This window comes from Vombatus ursinus, unplaced genomic scaffold (assembly GCF_900497805.2).
Source record: "Vombatus ursinus unplaced genomic scaffold, bare-nosed wombat genome assembly UNPS02010394.1, whole genome shotgun sequence".
Taxonomy (NCBI): domain Eukaryota; kingdom Metazoa; phylum Chordata; class Mammalia; order Diprotodontia; family Vombatidae; genus Vombatus; species Vombatus ursinus.
Window position 1 is genome coordinate 6,460,171 of NW_020950172.1, and position 21,897 is coordinate 6,482,067.

General features: G+C 54.8%; 1 protein-coding gene across 1 annotated transcript in view; it reads right to left on the reverse strand.

The window, feature by feature from the left end:
• Positions 1-8,365: 8,365 nt before the first annotated feature.
• TUBGCP6 (tubulin gamma complex associated protein 6) overlaps positions 8,366-21,897 on the reverse strand; it is a 29,450-nt gene continuing 15,918 nt past the window's right edge. Inside the window, exons 12-26 of the mRNA XM_027854321.1 lie at positions 21,407-21,488; positions 21,216-21,304; positions 21,013-21,128; positions 16,726-16,864; positions 16,132-16,242; positions 14,584-15,757; positions 13,946-14,007; positions 13,486-13,630; positions 13,216-13,384; positions 12,797-12,938; positions 12,108-12,302; positions 10,869-11,001; positions 10,557-10,770; positions 8,747-8,946; positions 8,366-8,602 (exon numbers count right to left, since the gene is read on the reverse strand). Coding sequence (XP_027710122.1) covers positions 8,511-8,602; positions 8,747-8,946; positions 10,557-10,770; positions 10,869-11,001; positions 12,108-12,302; positions 12,797-12,938; positions 13,216-13,384; positions 13,486-13,630; positions 13,946-14,007; positions 14,584-15,757; positions 16,132-16,242; positions 16,726-16,864; positions 21,013-21,128; positions 21,216-21,304; positions 21,407-21,488 — 3,063 coding nt within the window. The 3' untranslated portion in view covers positions 8,366-8,510. The remainder of the gene's footprint in view (positions 8,603-8,746; positions 8,947-10,556; positions 10,771-10,868; positions 11,002-12,107; positions 12,303-12,796; positions 12,939-13,215; positions 13,385-13,485; positions 13,631-13,945; positions 14,008-14,583; positions 15,758-16,131; positions 16,243-16,725; positions 16,865-21,012; positions 21,129-21,215; positions 21,305-21,406; positions 21,489-21,897) is intronic.

Genomic DNA, 21,897 nt, shown 5'->3' on the forward strand with positions numbered 1-21,897 from the left:
GGGATGCCCCTGTCTCCAGCCGGGCTACCCCCAGCCTCCTCGGGCCCAACTCTTCCCCCCTCCCCCTTGCCCTAGCCCTCCCGGGTTCTTGCTCTGCCCTCTTCCCCTCCCCCAGTGGCCCGGGCTCTTGGATGGTTCTCCGGGAGTGGGTGTTGGGGGGCGGGGCAGCACGTCCCTGTGACTGATCTCTGAGCTGGTTCCTTTAAACAAGCCCCGCGCCACCCCCACCCCCCACAGTGGCCCTCGGTGTCCGGCTTTCACCTGCCCTGCCCTGCCCTGCCCTGCCCTGCCCTGCCCGCGGGATCCCTGGAGGAAGAGGATTTCCACCGTTCCCCCTGGGGATTTGTCTTCTTTGGATGTGTTCGTAGAACCAAGTGTTGTTACGGGATGCGTGTCAGAGAGTCGTCAGAGGCGACCTAGTCTAGCACCTAATTTTACAGGGGAGGAAACTGAGGCCCAGAGAGGGGCCAGCGAGCTTGGAGTCGGTCGGATATTGATACGTGTTGTTCCCTTCCCCCACCGAGTGATCATGTGTCACCTGCAGAGGGCTGGCCTGGTCCTGTCTTTGGCAGGCACTGTTGTGTCAGCATGGGGGGTCCCCCTCCCCCATGACAGTTTGCTTTGCTGCAGGCCCCGGTGCCTCAGGATTCTGCTTTCTCTCCCATCTCTAGTCTTGGGGCATTCTTCTGAGCCCTCCTCTCTGTCCCCTCTTATAGTCTCAAACCACATCCAGCCACTTCTGCTTTGGGCACATACTCTGTCTCTGGCTTTCTGCTGACGATGCATTTGTAAAGCCTCGAGTTGCTGTCAGTCACCTGGAGCTAGATTGAGAGTACTAGGCCTGGAGTCTAGAGATTTGGGTCTGCAGCTTTGCAGCGCGCTAGATGACCTCCAAGCCTCAGTTTCCTTTTCAATAAAATCTGCCCTGTTGTGACGGAAGTGCTTTGTAAGCCTTGATGGACTCTGTTATCACATCAGATTGTAGCATTCTGTCTTTTCTGATGAAACACCAACATGGCTTTCTATATAAGCACGTGACTATTTAAGGAAACAGATTTCACAGAAGAGATCCTTGGCTTTCCTACCAGTGTGACCTTTTGATGTTTTATCAGTGAATCTTCTGACTCCTTCCAAAAACCCTGACTTTTGCATGGGATGGAGGGGACCCTGGGTTTTAAGTGCTGTGACAATGGTTTACAAAGCTCTGCTGGCCCCACTGATACTCTGACAATAGGAAGTGTGTGTCTGCTGCCTGAGGCCTAGCTAACTAACCTGGACAGCTTGACTCGGGTTAACTGCCCCAGTGGTTCCCCAGCCTGCAGAGGAGACAAGCCCCTCTCCAGCCAAACTGGGGGTGCTGAGGGTGCTGTTTGCTCCCTGGTCAGGTGCCCAAGGGTAGAAAGTTTGCTGGTGGCCCCGTTCTGCCAGAGCCTGCGGGCCCACTCCAGGCTTTCGGGAAGACTGCTCTGGTAGGATTAGTCTGAACGGCGGCCAGATTCCTGCTTAAGACCCTGAAATCTCACCTGGGATAAGAAGTAAGTCCCTTTGTCTCGGGTTCAGATAAAACGAGGGCCAAGGCGAGTTTATTTTTACCATTGTCTGCCAAGGATCAAGGCTGAGTTAGGTTACACCTTGGCTAGGCCCCTTTTACTCTATCCAAGTTCTTCGGGTAGATGTCACAGGGAGAATTTCCACATCGATTCTCCGGCTGTGGTCTCAGCATGACTGGGCAGTTCTGAGTCACCCTAAACACTGTTGATAAGAAAGAGCTGAGGCAGAGAATAAAGAGCGGATAGGCCCTGGCTGTCCAGCAGCCACTTAAGTACCTGCCCCAAGTGATCTCCCAGATACCAGAGGCTAAACTTCCACAGTGTGGCTCCTTTCCCCACTGAGCACCTTCCTTCATCACTTAACACTAAATGTTTTTGAAAGACTATTCATTTGGCAAAGGAACAAGATTTGTTCTCCACTGGGGCCAGTGGATGCAGATGGTCTGTTGTATTACGTTTGACTTCTTCTCAGCTGGAGTTGTCCCAGAGTGCAGTGGGCTTGGTAGCGAGCTCCTCGCTGATAGAGGTATCGCAGTGGAGACCAGAAGATGGCATATCATGGACATCCTGCTTTGGGAAGAAAGGGCTTAGAGACTCCCCAGGGTTGAACTTTCTGAATGGCATGATCCTTGTGGGGAGCAGAGCTGCCGGTTGCCCGAGTGCTCCCTGCATCTTTTTGCCTGTGTATCTTAGGATCTGGAGTTGGCAGGAACTTTAGCAGTCGTGTAGTTCAGAGAAGGAAACTGAGGCCCAGAAATGTGGGCAGAGTGATATCTCCAAGGGAACTGTTTGGCTTCCTGCCCCTGCTGTCAGCGAGGCCTCTCCTGTGCTTTGGCCCTGGCTGCCACCTGGGTGGGGCCCACCAGTGCCTGGTTTTCTGGGGAGGTCGTCTGTCCACCACAGGCTTTATGCTTCCTTTCTCTTTTTTTTTTTTTTTTTGCTTTTTGGTGAGGCAGTCAGGGTTAAGTGTCTTGCCCAGGGTCACACAGTTGGTAAGTGTCAAGTGTTTGAGTCTGGATTTGAACTCAGGTCCTCCTGATTCCAAGGCTGGAGCTCTATCCACTGTGCCACCTTGTGCCCCGGTGCTGTTTTTTAAAATGTTGGTACTGGCCATGGCCTTTGGGGTCAGAGGCCTGTGTTCTGTCCGGTGCCTGCCCCTGAGATGGGCCTTCTCACTGGGAAGGAAGCATCTGGGATAAGTCCTCAACTGTCCCTTTGGTTCCAGGCAAGCTGATGGCCGGAAAGTTCTTCGCTCCAGCATAAGGGAATTCTTGTGCAGTGAAGCCATGTTCCACCTGGGCATCCCCACGACCCGGGCGGGCTCGTGTGTGACCTCCGAGTCCAAGGTGATCCGTGACATTTACTACGATGGCAACCCTAAATATGAAAACTGCGCAGTGGTGCTGCGCATAGCCTCTACTTTCCTAAGGTAATGGGGAGGCTCGGCCTTTCTGAGGCTTGCCTGGGGATGGTGTGTGATTGGTGGGTCTGGGGTACTTCAGTCTGATATCAGTCACAAAGTCTTAACTCCCACAAGGATTTGTGCAGGGGACGCTGGACTGCCATCCTCCCAAGACAAAAAAGGCTCCTGGGCGTCTCTATGTATTGAGGGGGGGTGGGGAGGACTGCTATCCCCCTTTCCTCTCTCTAGAAGACCTTGGGGAGCTCCAGCGTGGCATGCCTAGGATGTGTGCCAAGGGCTACCCTGCCAGGCTCTTGGCTTTGCCCTGGGACCCAGGACCCTCTATTTCAGTGAACTTTTGAATGCAATGATGTTGCAAATGATAAACAGCAATGGGGGGAGGGGGCAGGGACGGCAGAAGAACCTGGCTGTAAAGCATCTGTTTATCACCTGGCCTTGTGGGTAGCTTGCAAACCAAATGAGGTCAGCAGCAGCCTTGACATTGGACCTCCCCTTATCACTGGCTGCTGAGCCAGTGCCCGGCCAGCACGAGCCTGGAAGTCTCTGATGCCAAGGAGAGGCATTACTAATTAAAGAGCTGATCAGGGCCTGACCTGCTAGCATGACTGCCCTGCTTTCTGGGCGTGGAATCTGAAGGGCAGCCAGTAGCTGGAGTATCGGAGCGGGAGAGGCCGTTCACTCTTCTCTCTGGCCAGGGAGCGTCCTTGTGAAGACCGGCTTCTCAGATCGGCGGTTCTCCCGCTTTCCGGGTCGTGGGTCCCTGGGACGGCCTGATGAGCCAGTGCAGCCTTGTGAAAATCATCTCCTTAACTGGATAAGATGTGAAGGGGCCGATTCTGGGGAAAGTTACAGGTCCTGCTCACTGAGCCTGGCCTAGGTCTTCATGCAGGGAGAGGCTGCCATCTTCAAAGTCTCTTCTTTCCTCCTCCCAGGTTTGGCTCTTTTGAGATTTTTAAACCTCCAGATGAACACACAGGGCGGAAAGGCCCTAGCGTGGGCCGGAATGACATACGGATACAAATGCTCGACTACGTCATCAGCAGTTTTTACCCAGAAATCCAGGCTGCCTTTGCAGAAGACAGTGTGCAGAGGAACGCAGCCTTTTTCCGGGAGGTAGGTAGGCTGGGGGAGGGGGGCTCCAGGGTCCTGAAAGAGCACGTGTAGCTTTTCCCTCCCTCTTCCTGGCACACCGTTAGAGGCCTGGCGGAGGCTCCGGAACCCCTCTGCAGCCAGCTTCCCGCAAGGGACGGCAGCCTCAGGACGTCAGCCATGGGTCCCTCTCACCTTGGGCCAGCCTGGCCGAGCGGTCGTCCCCAGGTTCCCTCTGTGGCCTCTGCCAGGGCTGGAGCAGAAGCAGCTGTCTCCCCTGCAGATCCCAGAGGACAGCGGGTTTCTCTGAAAACCCCATTAGAACAAACCAAGGACAGACAGAAAAGACGAGGAGCTGTTTGTTTTCAGTAGGCCCTTAAAGTGTTGCTGAAGCCCTGGGCACCTTTATTAAGTGCCTACCGTGTAGCTGGCACAGCGTGTACGTCAGTAAATACAGCAGACACACAGGAGCTCTGGGGAGGGGGCAGAGATTAGGAAAGGGCTCAGGGAGCTCGGGACTCTGGGAGGCAGAGAGGGCAGCCCCCGGTGGTTCTCGTGTGGGCAGGGAGGAGAAGAAAGGAGAGAGAACAGGGCAGCCTGGAGGTCTGAGCCCCGCTCCCCTCGGCCAGGTCACACGGCGCACGGCGCGGCTGGTGGCCGACTGGCAGTGCGTGGGCTTCTGTCACGGCGTGCTCAACACGGACAACATGAGCATCGTGGGGCTGACCATCGACTACGGGCCCTTTGGGTTCATGGACAGGTGAGGCGCCGCGCCCCAGGGACACCCCCGCTGGCGCTCTGGGGGCTGCCCTGACAGGCGGCTCGCCATACCTCCCCGCCAGGTACGACCCCGACCACATCTGCAACAGCTCTGACACGTCGGGTCGCTATGCGTACAACAAGCAGCCTGAAGTGTGCAAGTGGAACCTTCAGAAGCTGGCTGAGGCCCTGGTGCCCGAGCTGCCCCTGGAGGTCAGCGAGCCCATCCTCCAGGAGGAATATGACGCCGAGTTCGAGAAGCACTATTTGCACAAGATGAGGCGGAAGCTGGGCCTGATCCGGCTGGAGCTGGAGGATGACCGGGAGCTGGTGTCCGCCCTTCTGGAGACCATGCACCTCACGGGTCAGTGGGCAGGGCTGCTGGGGGGTAGCGGAGGACGTCTGAGGAAGTGAAAAAACCCCGTGCCGTCCCTCTCCCAAGCCCCAAACGGGCTGGGTCAGGGCCGCTGCCTCCACAAGGCTCCTGGCGCCCACAGGCCTTGTTTCGGTTTCTAGGGGCGGATTTCACAAACACGTTCTACTTACTGAGCTCTTTCTCTGTGGCCCCAGAGCCCGCCCAGGGGGCCCACTTCCTCGACCAGCTTGCCCAGCAGTGTGCTTCCTTGGAAGAGCTGAAGCTAGCCTTCAGGCCACAGATGGATCCCAGGTAGCTGCCTTGCACGAGCCAAGCAGTGGGGCCTGGAGTCGGGAAGACCCGAGCTCAAATTCGGCCTCAGACTCTTCCTAGCTGGGTGACCCTGGACGAGTCACTTCACTGCTGCCTGCCTCAGTTTCCTCATCTGTAAAAGGAGGACAATAACAGCACCTCCCTCCTTTCCTCACGGTGGGAGTTCTGCAGTGCCACTGCGCTGGGGACGTCCACAGTGCGATTGGGGACTTGGGGGGCCCCAGGCATGCCCGACAAACCACCAGAGAAAGCTCTTTATTTGGCTTTCTGATGAATCTTATTCAGGGCATAATAATGACATTTCGGGTTTACAAAGTGCTCGACACAGATGATCTCACTGGAGCCTCAAGCCCAGGAGGTACAAATGCTGTGGGAATTCTTACTACCATTTCACAGATGAGAAAACTCAGACAGGCAGGGGTTAAGTTGAACTCAGGGTCAGTGGAATCTGGAGATCTGAGTTCAGAGACTGCAGTTTCCCAGGAGTGATTTTTGTGGTGTTTTTCTGTGAGGACACTGGTGCTTTGTGCCCAGGCTGTAAAAAGAGAGGCGAGGGGCTGCAGGGAGTTACAGGGGACGCTACCCCCCCCAAGAGTCTGAGCCTCCACAGGTTTCCGCAGTGGGCCCAGTCAAGCCTCCCCCAGAGGTGCCATGGGACGGACACTGGGTTGTTTCCTGTAGCCCTGTTGGGTGGTTAGTGAGAGGAAGCCGAGCCTCCCTGGGACCTCTGGGAGGGGGCGGCACCAGAGTGATGAGCGTGGAGGAGGAAGAGGAAAGGGAAAGCCTCAGAAGATTTGGGGTGCGATAGGGAGAGTCGGAGGGCAAATCAGGGGGAGCCCTTCAGGACTTGGTCTCCGAGTCACGGGTGGGCAGAGGGAAGGAGAGGCCCCACTCAGAATGGAGCCCAGGGAAAGGGGGCTGCCCACAGAGGCAGGACAAAGGAGGACTAGATGTGACCTTTGAGGAATCAGTTCTGTGAAGGTGAGCCTTGAAACCGTGGGAGTGAAGGAGAGAGCCTACGAGAAGGTGGGGGGCCCTTGCGACTTTGGACAGAGCAGGAGAGAAAGAAGAGATCCTCGTTACCGACAGCCCCTCGCTGAGTCTGGCCACAGAAGCCAGGAGAGAGACTGGGGACCACAGGGGACGTGCAGAGAAACCCAATGCAAGGGGGGCAAGAAGGCCCACCTTCCCCCACGAGAGGAGGCTGGGGAGAGGCCTGGGGGGCCCCGATGTTCTCTAACTCCAGTCAGCAGCCCGGGGGTGGGGGAAGTGACCGTCGGATGCGGGGACATCGGAGCTCACCACCACGGAAGCGTGCGTGTGTCGGGGTGCCGGCCTCGGCAGTGCCCTATTTCTTCCCTCCTAGGCAGCTCTCCATGATGCTTATGCTGGCTCAGTCCAATCCTCAGCTCTTTGCTTTGATTGGAACCAAGGCAAGCATCAACAAGGAGCTGGAACGCATCGAGCAGTCCTCCAAGCTGCAGCACCTGTCCGCCACCGAGCTCATCGGCCGCAACCGGGACCACTGGGAGGCGTGGCTCCAGAGATACAGGTGAGATGCGCGGCTCCGACGTGGAGGCTGGCCTGCCTGCCTCCCCTTTCAAGCTTATTCCGTGTTACTCTCTTCTAGCCAGACTTGCCTTAATTACCATTTCTCAGCCTCTACACCTTTGCCCGGGCTGTGCCCTGATTGCCCCCCCCAATAGATCGTAAGCTCCATGAGGGTAAGGATTAATTGGGTCTTCGTAGTCCGTGTACCTAGCATAGTGCCTGGTAGACAGCAGGTGCTTAATCGGTGCTTGGTGAAGGAACAGATGAAGTAGGGCCAAGCATGACAGGAAGGGAGGCCCAAAAGCTGCTGTTGGCACTCAGCTTTCCTCTGTGTTTCTGCAGAGCCCGGTTGGAAAGAGACATGCAAAGCGTCAGCGGCATGACCGCCTGGAACGTGGAGCGTGTAGGAGTCATGCAGTCCAACAACCCCAAGTACATCCTGAGGAACTACATCGCCCAGAATGCCATAGAAGCTGCGGAGCGGGGAGACTTCTCAGAGGTATGGGCGCCAGCCACCACCCTTGAGGGGGTGGAGGAGGGCTTCTTTCCTGCCTCCTTTCAGTTCCCTGCTGACGTGCTTGTGTCTTGCATGTTCCTGTCCAGGTAAGGAGGGTGTTGAAGCTGCTGGAGAAACCGTACCGTGAGCAGCAGGAGGAGGACGTGGACGGGCCCCCGGAGGCCATGGAGTGTGGAGCGGCGGCGGCCGCGGGTGGCAGCCACCTGTCCTACAGCAGGAAGCCTCCCCTCTGGGCTGCAGAGCTCTGTGTGACGTGATCTTCGTAGCTGCCTTGTGGGCGTTTCCCACCTGCCTGGACAGTCTCACAAGGCCCCTCTGGGCACCGCTGAGTCACAAAACGGCATTTGGTGTCTTAGGTTGGTCCCGCCACACTTCAGTCACCCCAGTGGCTGTTTTTCCATGAAGGCAAAGACATCCAGTCAGTCCTGACCTGTCTCTGTCTGATGCTGACTCAGCAGCCCCACACCCAGCCCCCAGACTCACTGGGCTTCCCCCCCCAGCTCATCAGAGCCCTTCCTCACTCCCTCTGCCTTTTTCTGAAGCTGTTAATGTAGTGACAGAGAACCATCCCATCTGCCTCTTCGAAGGGACCTGGCTGGCAGCAGAGGCACTGAAGAGGGGGAGGGGCGGGGGCCCCAGGTAGAGCAGGAGGGCAGCCCGGCTGATTTCTTCATCTTCAGTGCTTTAGGAAGAGAAACTCATCCCATGACGGAGGGAGGGAGGGAGGGAAAGGTCCTCCTGTCTCTACAAACAGCTCCCCCAACCCCCCTGCAATAAACAGCTCTACGTTACTGACTGCTGGCCTGCTCCTGCCTGGGCGGGGTGGGAGAGCGGCTCCCCAGGACAGAGCGCAGGGCCCTTTATTTATGTGGGGGCTATTTACAGAGAAGGGAAAGTGCACTCTCTCACAGCAGTCCTTGCTGGGGCCACGGCTCATGTGTCTCTGTAGTAGTTGTTGAAATTAATTCGCAGGAGGAAGTCTTCCAGATGGGGCTGGTAACCTCGGTTCACCAGCTTGGTGACCACTGCAGGGAGAAGACAAGGCAGGGTTTGGGGCCCCGGGCCAGGACGAGGGAGACCATAAGCCACACCGTGAAAGTCCCCCTCTGTGGCGATCTCCGGCCCCCCAAACTCCTCCCTGAAGCCGTTTCCACTACCTCCATCCTCACCTTTGAAAAGAAAGTGAGAGTAGTACTTGAAGGTGCTGTAGGATTGCTGCATGAGGGCAAAGTTGGGGTGCACGGCCCCCTGCCGGCTGCCATCGTAGGTCCAGGCCTGGGAGATGAGCTGAGTACGGAACTTCAGGATGAGGCTGAAGATGCTGTGGATGACGTTCATCACAGGGGCAGCCTTTTCTGTCAGCAGCCCCCTGGGGTGGGGAGCAGGTGGAGAACAGGTCAGGCCAGGAAGCCCCTCTGATGCCGTGCCTCCACCTCCCCAAGTGTCCAGATGCTGCTGAGGCGGGCCCAGCTGGGCCAACGGAGCCACTACAAATCCGTGGAGCGTGGTCTCCACCGGCCCTCACTGTCTCAAAGCCCACTTGGCCCAGCAGATCCAAATTGTGACCCTCTGCTGAGGACAGATGGCCCCCTTCCCCCATCCTGAGCTAGGGCAGCCTTCCCACTGCCCACCCAGAAAGGCCCTTGACCACTCGCCGGCTCAAGGCCACTCTTCCCATACCGCTGAGCTCATCTCTCACGGCTGTCTACAAACACTCCCATGTCTCCCTCATCCTGGAAAACTCTCCCTTCACCCTCCCATCCCCACCATCGTGGTCCTTTTGGCTAAACTCACAATCGGGGCCCCCATTTCCCCTCTCCTCATTCCACTAAAGTGCCCAACGAGCTAGCTCTTCGTGGTCAAATCCAGCGTCCTTTTCTCCTTTACCATTCTCCCTGACCTGGTTCCCCTCCTCCAGATCCCCCTCTCCCACTCTAGGGGTCCCTCAGGATCGTGTCCTGGCCTTCTCCCTCCAGACTCCACTAGGTGATCTCATCAGCTGCCACTGACTTCCTGACAGTCTCCCTATGCTGACCTCCAATCTCGCATCTCCAGCCGCCTTTCAGACACCTTGAACTGGACATCCAGTAGAACGGGTCCAGAACGAAACTCTTCTTCTCCCCTGAGCGCCCCCATCCTCCCACCTCGCAGGCTCCCGCCTTTGGAGTCATCCTGGGCTCCTCACGCTCGCTCACTCCCCACTGTCCAAGCTGGTGCCAAGGCCTGAGATTTCACCTCTGCAGCATCTCCTCTCCTGCCCCTGCCGACACCCTGGTCCAGGCCTCGTCACCTCCACCACCATCCCCTACTCTGCTGCAGGAGCTGCTGGGGGGGGTCTCCCTGCCTCAAGTCTCTCCCTGCTGTAGCCATCCTCCAGCCACCAAGGCCATCTCCCTAAAACGGGTTTGATGACGTCACCCCTACTCAATAAAGCAGCTCCCTATCACCTCCAGGATCAAATACAAAATGGCATCCTAAGCCAGCCCCCTCCTCGGTTTCCAGTCTTTTTAGCACCTTAGCACTTGGCACTCCCTGACAGTCTCTCCAATCCAGTGACTCTGGCCTCCTCCTGACTCTGTCCTCTCAACTCTGGGCATTCTCTTTCCCAATCAATGATCACGTCATGGCTAGGTTGTGCAAGGGATAGATCACTGGGCCTGGAGTCAGGAAGACCCGAGTTCAAATTCAGCCTGACATTTACTGGCTTTGTGGCTGGGCAAGTCACTTTACCTCAGTCTGCCTCAGCTTCCTCAACTGAAAAATGGAGATAACAACAGCACCTACCTCACAGGGTTGTAACGTGCCTAGCACAATGCCTGGCAAAGTAGGTGCTTAATAAATGCTTATTCTCTTTTTGCCTGAGCTTGGGAGAGCAAAGCCCTTCTCTTCCAGTCGTAGGCTAACCTCTTTCCTGACCCACGTGAGCTGCCTGTTCCACACCCACCAGCCCATCCCTGGAGGCCCCTGGCCTACTCTTACCTGAAGATGGCTTTGTTGAGGTACTCGGCATGAGTGCGGTGGATCTCCTCGAGGTTGCTCACAGCCGCCAGCTTGTCCCCAAACTCGCGCCACGTGACGTGCAGGATCTGATTGGCAATGTAGCCCTGGATCACCTTCACGAAATGCTGCATCTCGTGCTTAAAGAGCTGGAGCTGGCGGAACTGGACCGAGCCAGCTGCGCGGTTCACTAGCGCTGGGTGGGAATGATGGAGTAAACAGCAGAGACCTTCAGGCCCTGGAGTCCGCCGCCGCCTGGCCCACAGTAGGTCCACAAGCCCGGGGGCCCCTTACCTGTGCGCTTGAGGTGGAAGCACACGTCCTTCAGGGTCCACATCATGTGCTTCAGCTGCAGCAGGAAGGAGAAGACCTTGTTGTATTTGTTCAAGCAGCTTTCCGTGATGACAATGTTGAGGGGCCAGTCAACCTGAGAGAGAGAGGAAGAGTGTGGGTGCAGGGGGCACTGAGCCGCCGCCTGGGCCGGGCAGGACGGAGCCTGCCACCAGGCAGGAGTGGGCTCCGTCACCAGGGAGTCCCACCAAGTGTTTAAAGAATAATTCCAGCACTAAGGTCTTCTGTGACACAAATGTGGTCTTGATCCCTACAGGAGAAATTCCATTTAAAATAACTGCAGATGACGTAAAACACTGGGGAGTCTGCCTGCCAAGACACACACAGGAACTACACGAACCCCAGAAAAACATTCTTCTCACACAGACGTCTGAGTGGCTCATGAACAGGACAAGGCAATATGATGATGGCAATACTGCCTAAGTTAATTTACTTAATTCAGTGCCATGCCAATCAAACTACTAAAGGGTTAATTTACAGAGCTGGAAAAATAACAATTCAGTCTGGAGGAACAGAGGTCAAGAACATCGAGGAGCTCAATTCAGACTAAAAGTTAACAGGAAGGGCGGCAATACTGGATCTCCAACTGTGCTAAAAAGCCATCGCCATCCAAACAACCTGGTCCTGGGCAAGCAGCAGGCGAGACCAAAAGGCGCCCGGGGGTGGCAATGGCGGGCCAGGGCCTGCCCGAGCTCACCCTCTCACTGCTGGGAGACCACCCTGGCCCCGAGTCAGGCCAGGCCAGCTATTCTCAAAGCTGCAGGGACCGGGCGCCGGGCACGGAGAAGGCCCGGCCCCCAGGGGACTGCAGGCAAAGCGCCCACGACGGCCCAGGGGGAGGCCACGCTCCCTCAATACCAAACCCTGCCCCAGAGCACTGCTCCACTGTACCTGGGCCCCTCTTCTCTGACTCGTCAGCCCCTACCCTCAGACTCCGGTCCCATTTGGTTACTGGGTCAAGGCTGCTCCGCCCAGACTGGGAGCTCGCTGAGGGCAGGGCCTCCCACCTCTTGTTACGTGCAGGGATGGGCACACAGGGTATCAACATCTCCACAGCCGTGGGGATGATGTATCTTCTTAAATCCTACAACTTTACCAGAGCAGAGAGAGATGCAGAAATGAAGAGCAAGGAGAGGGCATGGGGTAAGAGCTCGATGACAGCTCTGGAGCACCGCCGCGTACCTTGTACCGCAGCTCAAGGCAGCTCAGGGCGTCGGGGGCGTTGGCGCTGAGTGCTTCTGGCAGGTACTTGAGGGCGAAGGAGAGGTTAGCCGCGAGCTTTGTGTCCCCGTGCAGGCTGTACTGCAGGGCTTTGGTGAGGAAGGAGTTGAGCACCAGGGGGTTCAGGAACTCGCCGGGGCTCTGCCCCGAGCCCAACTGAAGGGGAGGACCAAGATGGGGCAGGCGGCCGTGGGAAGACTACTGTCCCCATCAGCAGATGGGCAAACAGAGGTTCAAGTGGGTCACCCCCTCTGGCTTAGCCAGCTCAGATGGGGCCCAGACCAACAGCAGTCCATGACTCCACAGCCTTAAAGCTCCCCGCACCCAGGGTGGCAGAGTCAGAGGCCTGCCCGCTTTACGCCAGCCGCCACTAGGCGCATTCCAAGAGTCGAGTCTGGGTGCTGCGGGCTGCAAGTGCTATTACCTCGTGACAGAGGAGGAAGCAGGCCCAGAGAGGGTCAGGGCTCTGCCTGTGATCCCACAGCTCTCCCCTAGGGCCGGCAGACACTTTAGGAAGCCCCTACTCAGGCTGGGCCTCTCGGTGCTGGCTCTCAAGGGCTTGCCCAGGATCCCCCGCCCCCTCGGGCAGCCCCAGGACCCAGGACAGCCCCTCCCCGGGCCCGGAGTCTGGTCCACAGCCCTGCCGGTACCTTCTCAAAGAGCAGGTCGCTGAGAGACTGAGCAAACTCCCCGTCTTCCATGAGTAAAAAGTGCCTCAAGGCCTCAAAGTGCTTTTCTAGGCCGAGCTCCACAAAGTAGTAATCGACGACAGCCTTGTTCACCAGGGACACGCTGTGGGGACGAGGAGGCTGCCCATCAGATGCTAGGCAGAGCCGTCCAGGCCAAGATGGCGGGAGACTCAGCCTCCGCCTCGCCATCTAGGCACAGGAACCCCTCTCCCACATCCTCGGAAGCGTCACGTGGCCTCTGCTCCAGGGACGGGGAGCTCACTACCTTTCAAGGGTGCTCCTACAGAGCTTTTCCGGATGTCAGGTGGAAGCCTGCCCCACTCTAATCCGTTCCCACAGCAGCCCACGCACGGCAAGGCCGATCCCTCGGCCACACGTACTGAGAAACCAGAGGGGCAGTGATGGAGTGCTTCATGAGCACGGGCAGGGTCAGGAGCTCGCTCAGCTGCACGGAGGTCTCGTCACTCGCCAACGGCCAGCGGGGGTCCACCGGGAAGGAGAAGGGTCTGGGGATGACGTGGCGCATGAGGTGGGACACGGGAGGGTCAGCTGCAGGACAGAACCCAAAGGCGTCAGCTCCGTCTGCAAACCTGGGCCACTCTGCCCCGCAGCCCCCAGCCCCAGCAGCCTGCACGGGGCTTGTCACTCACACATCAGGCTGTAGCTGTCTTGGTATTTCTCGAGGCAGTACTGCTCGGACAAGGCTTTCAAGTAGGCCTGTTCTCGGGCACAGTCTCCGGCTCCGTCCTTTGCCTCCTCAGGCCCAGGGGCTGCGGTTGGGTTTTTCGCTTCCACCTTTTAGGAAAAAAATGGAAGCAGAAAACCGCTGCTGCGGCTGTGACTGCTGGGCCCTCCCCTGGGGACCACACCAGCCAGCCTGTGCCCACCCAGGGGGTGCCTGGACTCCTGGTACCAGAGCAGTTGCCTTCTAGGAAGTACGAAGTACTGCCTGGAACTGGCCCAAGGCCAAGATCGCGTGGGGCCTTCGGGGCACGCCCAGCCCAGGGCATGCGGGGGACCTGGCGGGTGGGGGTGGGGCAGAGCCAGAGTTCAGTCAGAATCACCGCTCCCAGCCACCTGCCGGTCAGGCGCGAGTTGCCTTTCCCTTACCTGAGGCCCAGGAGGCTGGTTTGGGGACAGGTCCTCGCTCTCGTCGCTTGTCACAGCTGAACCTGGGAAAGCCAAATGGGGACGCCGCGCTGAGGATGCCCTTCCCCACCCGTCCGGTTTCCCACTTGGCTCCACCACTAACTGGCGGTCACTGGGCGTGGCTGGGCCTGTTTCCTCATCCTTGGTGACCCCAGCACCCTGTCCATCCTACAGCAGCCCCTGGCTGGCTCGCCTCCTCGCTCTGGGCGTGTGTAGGGGGTACTTCACAGTCAGCTCCCCCCAGCAGGGCCCAGAAGGGGACACAAGATCACTCAGAACTGCTGGCAGCTTTCAAGACTGCCTATGTCGCTCAGGTGCCTTATCTGTAAAATGGGAAGATGCTAGGCCCCCTCACCTGTCTGCCTTGTTTCCTCCCCTCTCCCCCCAGTTCTGCTCCAGGGGGGCCTCATGAAGCCAGCCAGGCCAGTCCTTCACAAGAAAAGCACAGAGGGGGCTGGGTGGGGGCAAGATCTCCCAGGAGGAAGAGACCAAGCCTCCAGAGAGGCATGAACCACAGCTTCCTAAAGAGCTGTGTCCAGCCACATCATCAGGTGAGCTTCCCAAGGCCCAAGAGCCCCAAGAGGATGCTGGGTGCTTACTGACAGCCGACCTCTGCCTTGGCCCGACTGGCCTTGGCCTCTCCCCCGGCCCGACAGGCCTCTCCCCTGGCCCAACAGCCGGCCTCTCCTCCGGTTCGTCTGTCTTCTTTGGGACGAGCTCCTGGCCTGGCTCTTCCCGGCCTGATGAGGAAAGGGGCGGGGACAGCCCACGCCCCTGAGGAGGCTGGTCTGGACCCGAGCAGCCCAGCTCCCTGTTGTACAGAAACCACTGCATGGTGGAGGTGGCAGCCATGGGGATCATGTGCCTGGAGAGAGGCTTGCGGGGAGGGGGAGGCTCACTCTGGCCCAGCTGAAGGCTGGACTGCGAGGCGTGGCCAAAGGCGCTGCCCCGTGGCCGGGGGACTTCAGCCTCCAGGGTGAGGTCACCCAACTTCATGTGGGACTGCGAGGCGTGTCCGTGTAGGTTCCAGCGGGGCCGAGAAGAGATCACTTCCGACACGTAGGCCCCAACAGGGATGCTGCTGTCCGACACGTGACCGTGGGCGCTCCCTCGGGGCAGAGGCGGCTCCACGTCAGCGGCATACGAGCCCATTTTGATGTGGGAGGCAGAGACGTGGCCGTGGACGTTCCACCGGGCCCGGCTGCTTGTGGTGCTGGGACGTGGCTCTGGGGCTTCGGGCTCAGGGATGGGCTCTCCTAGTTGGATGCTGGAGTCCGAGGCGTGGCCATGAAGGCTCCAGCGGGGCCTGTGGCATGTGTCCCTGGGTGCCGCGAACTCTTGAGAGGGAGCGGGGGTTGCGGCTGCGGCCGCAGGGCGGAGAATGGTGGTGAAGTCGTACAGCGGCTGCTGCGGCTGGCCGCCTTCTTGCTCCGTGGCCCCACCGTGTGCTATGGGGGGCAGGTCCAAGGAGATGGTCTGCAGCGCTGCTTCCAGCAAGGCTGGGGGGCCAGAGGCAGCGGGCAGCTCCTCAGGCAGAGGCCTGGGCAGGAAATCACTCATGTCCAGGCTGGACCCGGGGAGAGGCGCGGCCCTGTCCATCTGCTCCGGCTTTTCCTCTGTCCTTGGCTCCAAGGTGTGGCCGTATGCGCCGGCCCCCTCGGGCTCCATCTGCTCTGATGGCTGGGCACCCACTGAGGGCAGCGGCCCCCACACACCCTCTGAAGACCCTTCGGAGTCTCCTTGTTCACCGCTGCTCTCTGAGCGCTGCCTTGCCTGGAATGGAAACACGGGGCTGACCAATCTCAGAGGAGGGTGGGGGGGATCTGGGACGAAACAAGGGAAGCCCCCACCCCACCCTGGACTGGGGCTAATACCGTGGACAGCAGTGAGTGAAGCCCCCAGCGACCTGGGCCTGGGCCACCAATGCACACACCATGCTGGCCTGCACACAGAGGACACCCCGAGCATCTGGAGATGCTGGTGAGGGGAGGGCCAGCAGCAGGGAGGACTAGCTCTGGGCGGAGACTGTCCACAGGCCTCTAAGACCCCGCCAAGGGGAGGTAGGGCAGCTCCCAGCCTGATGCCAAGAGACCACGGTGGCTTCAGGTGACCAGGCCAACCCCCCGAGTATGAGGCTGGAGTCTCACCTGGACCCCAGGCTCTCCTCCAGGGGCACCCGCTTGTGCAGGGCGATGGACACTGGGGAGGATGTCAAGTTTCTCCCTGTACTTTCCTTCAGAGACATTTTGAAGCATCTCCTGAAATTCAGAAGAGAGGACAGTAACAGCCAATGCTTTCTAACGGCGGGAGGTTTGCCACGTGCTCTCAAACCCTTGTCTTTACTCCATATTTGCAGGGGCACAGATGGCTGCTCGTGCTCTGCGGTGTGTATATGCCATCCCTCCAGGGGACTGTAAACTCCCAGAGGGCAGGGGCTGTCTCATTTCTACTTCCCCGGTGCCTAGCACACGGCCTGGCACGCAGCACAGAAACGCTGCTGACTGACCGACCTGCTGATCCGATGGGCCTGAGGCCGTATTTCAGACTCATTTTATTTGGAAGTCCATCACGGGTCCTTGGGTCCCCAGCACCGGTAGCAGGTGTCAGGCCCAAATGATAAACAGGACAGGCATTTCTATCCTCATTTTGCAGGTGAAGGGAATGACTGCCCAGGGTCACCCCGCTATGCTGACCCTTGGCTAGCGACTCGACTATCTCCACACGCCCCGAGCGGACGCTACCTGCATGCGTTTCTGGTCTTCCAAGAGAAAGTTCAGACGGGCCGTCTCCAGCTTATGCCTCTGTATCTTCCAGAGAGCACGCTGCGAGCGGCGAGCAGCCTCCTCAGACAGCTTGCTGTAATGGTCAATTAGGTCCTGCCTGCAGGGACAGAGGCGGGCCTGACGTGAGGTGTCCCTACGCAGAAGGGGCAGCCAAAAACCTGCAGGTGGTTCTCAGAGCCCGTCTGGCCTCAAAAACACAGATTAGGTGGGGCAGCTAGGTGGCACAGTGGATAGAGCTCCGGCCTTGGAGTCAGGAGGACCCGAGTTCAAATCCGGTCTCAGACACATGACACTTACTCGTTGTGTGACCCCCCAACTGCCCCAACAACCAAAAAACAAAAACCATGGATTAGAATGGGGGGTTGGGGAGGGGGGATGCCCTTCCATCCTCACACAGAAAACAGCATCAAAGACACATCAAACCAATCCCCCAAAAAGCAGGAAGGGACTCGGGCAGGAAGGGCTGGGGGGTTCCTACCACAGGGGGAGTGACCCCAAGCTCTGCAGCAGATTCACTTTCTTTCTTTTTTAAAAATAACATTTTTTCCCCCAATTACATGTAACGACAGTTTTTTAACTATTCATTTTTTACACTGAGTCCCAAATTCTCTCCCTCTCTCCTCCCTTTATGTTACCATATGTTTGTTAGGTCATCCAGGAAAACACATTTCTGCATTAGTCATGTTGAGAAAGAAAACACAGACCGAAAAAAACCCCACAAAGAAAGCAAAAATAGACTGTTCTGATCGGCACTCAGACTCCCTCAGGCCCTTCTCCAGGTGTGTCGCATTTCTCCTCTGAGCCCTCTGGAAGCTTCTCGGGTCACTGCATAGCTGAGAAGGGCCAAGTCTATCAGCGTTAGTCATCGCACAACAGCATCGTGGCTGTTACTGTGTACAAGGTTCTCCTGGTTCTGCTCTCTTCACTCAGCATCAGTCCATACAAGTCTTTCCAGGTTTTTCTGAAGTCAGCCTGCTCATCATTTCTTATAGCACAACAGTATTCCATCACATTCATATACCACAGCTTGTTCAGCCATTGCCCAATGGATGGGCATCCCCTCAGTTTCCAATTCTTTGCCACCACAAAAAGAGCTGCTGCAAATATTTTTGTACATGTGGGTCCTTTCCCCTCTTTTATGATCTCTTTGGGATACAGCCCCAGAAGTGGTATTGCTGGATCAAAGAGTATGAACAATCTTATATATAGCCCTTTGGGCATAGTTCCAAATTGCCCTCCAGAATGGCTGAACCAGTTTACAACTCCACTAACAATGCATTAGTGTTCCAGTTTTCTACATCCCCTCCAACATTTGTCATTTTCCTTTTCTGTCATATTAGCCAATCTGATAGGTGTGAAGTGGTACCTCAGAGTTGTTTTAATTTACATTTCTTTATCAAGAGTGATTTAGAGCATTTCTTCATATGACTATAGATAGCTTTTATTTCCTCTGAAAACTGCCTGTTCATATTCTCTGACCATTTCTCGCTTGGGGAATGACTTGTTAAAGTCACTTTCAAAAACAAGCTTTCTTCTGTCTTTCCTTATATAGAGACTATTTGTGTTTGCTGATGACTATTAACATTTTTAAAAAGTGATTTTTTAAAAACCTGTATGAGGCCTACCAAAGGTCCCCTCCTCTGTTCCCCTCTCTCCTCTTTTCCTCTCCTCTGCCAAAATGCATTTTCTCCTGCCTCAAGCCAATCCCTGGTAACTGACTGTTAGAAAACAACATGTTTCTAAAAACCCAATGCAATCTAAATTACAGCTAGTGTCTGCCAGTCCAGCCAAATGCAGGAGAAAAGGGCCTATTTGTACGAAAATATCTATAGTAACTTTTGTGACTGACAATGACTTAGCTATTCTCAGCAATAAAATGATCCGAGACAATTCTGAAGGACTTATGATGAAAAATCCTATCCACCTCCAGAGAAAGAACTGATGTCATCTGAATACAGACTAAAACATATTCACTTTCATCTTCCTTTTTGTTCAAGTACAAAATAACTAATATGGAAATTTTTTTTTTTTTTTGGTAAGGCAATCAGGGTTAAGTGACCTGCCCAGGGTCACACAGCTAGTAAGGGAAATGTTTTACATGATTACATACGTATAACCTATACCAGATTGCTTACTGTCTCAGGGAGGGTGTAAGGAAGGGATAGAATTTGAAACTCAAAACTTAAAAAAAAAAACCCAAAAGTTAAAAGTTGTTTTTACAGGTAATTGGGGAGGGAAATAAAATATTATTTAAAAAAAGAAAATTCCATTTAAAATAACCGCAGACAGTATAAAATACTTGGGAGTCTACCTGCCAAGACACATCCAAGAACAATATGAACACAATTAAAAACACTTTTCACACAAATAAAGACAGATTTAAATAACTGGAGAGATATTAATTGCTCATGGGTAGGCCGAGCCAACTTATAGCTAAGTTAATTTATTTATTCAGTGCCGTACCAATCAAACTACCAAAGAGTTATTTAATGTAACTAGAAAAATAACAACACAATTCATCTGGAAGAACAAAAGGCCAAGAATAATCAAGGGATATGTGAAGGAAGGTGGCCCGGCAGTACCAGATTTCAAACATTACAAAGTGGTAATTATCAAAACAATATGGTACTGACTAGGAAATAGAATGGTGGATCAGAATAGGTTAGGTACACCATAGTAAATGACCACAGTAATCTAGGTTTTGATAAATCCAAAGATCTAAGCTTTTGGGGTAAGAACTTGCCATTTGACAAAAATTGCTGGGAAAACTGGAAAGCACTATGGCAGAAATTTAGGTATAGGCCTGTCTCACACCATATACCAAGATAAGGTCAAAATGGATAAGTGAGTTAGACAAAATGGGTGACATCATAAACAAATTAGGAAAGGATAGAAAAATGTACCTATTAGATCTATGGATAAGAGAAATGCTTATGACCAAGAGACAGAGACAGAAGTAAAATGGATAATTTTGATTACATGAAATTCAAAGGGTTTTGCACAAATAAAACCAATGCAGTCAAAATTAGAAAGAAAGCAGAAAACTGAAAAAAAAAAAAAAGTACAAGTTTTTCTGATAAAGGTCTCACTTCTCAACTATATTGAGGGAACAGAACCAAATTCATAAAAATAAGCGCCATTCCCCAATTGATAAATGGTCCGAGGATATGAACAAAGTCAAATTTATAAGAATACAAGTCATTTCCCAATTGCTAAATGCTCAAAGGATATGAATAGGCAGTTCTCAGATGAAAAAATTAAAGCCATCGATAGTTATATGAAAAAATGCTCTACATCACTATTGATTAGAGAAATGCAAATCAAAACAACTCTGAGGTACCACATCACACCTATCAGATTGGCCAACATGACAAAACAGGAAAATGGTAAATGTTGGAGAAGATGTGGGAAAACTGGAACACTAATGCATTGCTGATGGAGTTGTGAAACGATCCCACCATTTTGGAGAGCAATCTGGAACTATGCCCAAAGGGCTATAAAAATGTGCATACCCTTTAGTAGTAACACTTCTAGGAATGTATCCCAAAGAGATCATACAAATGGGAGAAGGACCCACATGTACAAAAATATTTATAGCAGCTCTTTTTGTGGTAGCAAAGAACTGGAAATTGAGGGGATGCCCATCCATCGGGGAATGGCTGAACAAGTTGTGGTATATGAATGTAATGGAATACTATTGTGCTATAAGAAATAACAAGGTGGGGGTGGGGAGAGGGGAGGTTCACAGAAACCTGGACAGACTTATATGAACTGATGCAAACTGAAATGAGCAGAACTAGGAGAATATTGTACAACGATCAACTGTGAAAGAAACGGCTACTCCAATCAAGACAATGATACAAGCCATCCCAAAGGGCTCATGATGACAAAAGACAAATGATGGCCTCTGAATGCAGACTGAAGCAGATCTTTTTTTACTTTTTTTTTAAAACTTTTTCTTGTTTGGGGTTTTTTTGGGCAAAATGGCTAATATGGAAATATGTTTTGCTTGACTTCACATGTATAATGGGTATCACATTATTTGCTTTCCCAATAGGTGAGAAAGGGGCTGGAAGGAGGGAGAGAATTGGGAACTAAACATCTTTTTTTTAAAGATTGTTTAAAAAAATAAAATAAAATATGAAAAAATGACCAAAAAAGTACTGCAATGAGAACTCTGGGAAGGAAGGGGGTGGGGCCGGGCAGGCCCTGCTGCCAATAGGCCTGGGCTGTCTGAAGCCATACCTTGCCTGGCGCGCCAATTCCTCCTCCAGCCCTCTCAGTCTCTTCTCTCTCTCGCGCAGCTCACGGGCATAGCTGAATTCATCATCAGTCTCCTCCTGCTTGGCAGCCAGGCGGCGCTACAGCAACACACGATGGGACCCAGTGACCGGAGGCCAAGGCCGCGGCGCGCCCCTCAAACACACTCGCTAAGACAGTGGACCTACCTCCTGATCCTTCAGAAACTGCTCTTTTAGTTTCTGGAACTGCTCTCGCTTCTTGGCATCCAACGCCATCCTTTCAGACATGTGTCGATCTGTCCAGAAAAGGAATAATGCTCCTGTTAGAGGAGACCCTGTGCGACTGGGATGTTTCCTGGCACACCCATGGTCAAGGTGTGCAGGGATGCAGAGCATACCATTCAAGGCCTTCAACACCCGGGAGGCCGTGTCCCGGGCGTGGACAATTAGTTCTTGCTTGGCAATCTCCATCCGCAATTTCTGAAAGACAAGAAACAAGCGGTCGGTGCCTCTGAGACCCTCAGGTAGCTCTTTCTGACCTGCTGTAGGCTCGGTCCCACAGACGGTTCATCGGCACGCCTCCATAGGCCTCCTCTCCACACAACCCCATCCGTCTGCTGCCGCTAACACGATTCTGCACTCTCCCTCCCGCATGGCTCTCTGCCACCGGGGCAGCTCGAAATCCCGTTTCCTCCAGGAAGCCTGCAGCCTGTACGCCCTCCCCAGGTGGGCCACTTGCCAGCCAGTCCCTTGGCCTCTCCATGTGTCCTCTGCACCCATCACCTTGCTCTGGGCTCCACTGTCACTTTTACAAGGTTAGTTTGTGCACTTGTGCACGGCTGTGCATTCACTGCCAAAGAGGCTCCTATGCCCCTCAAAGTCAGACCCC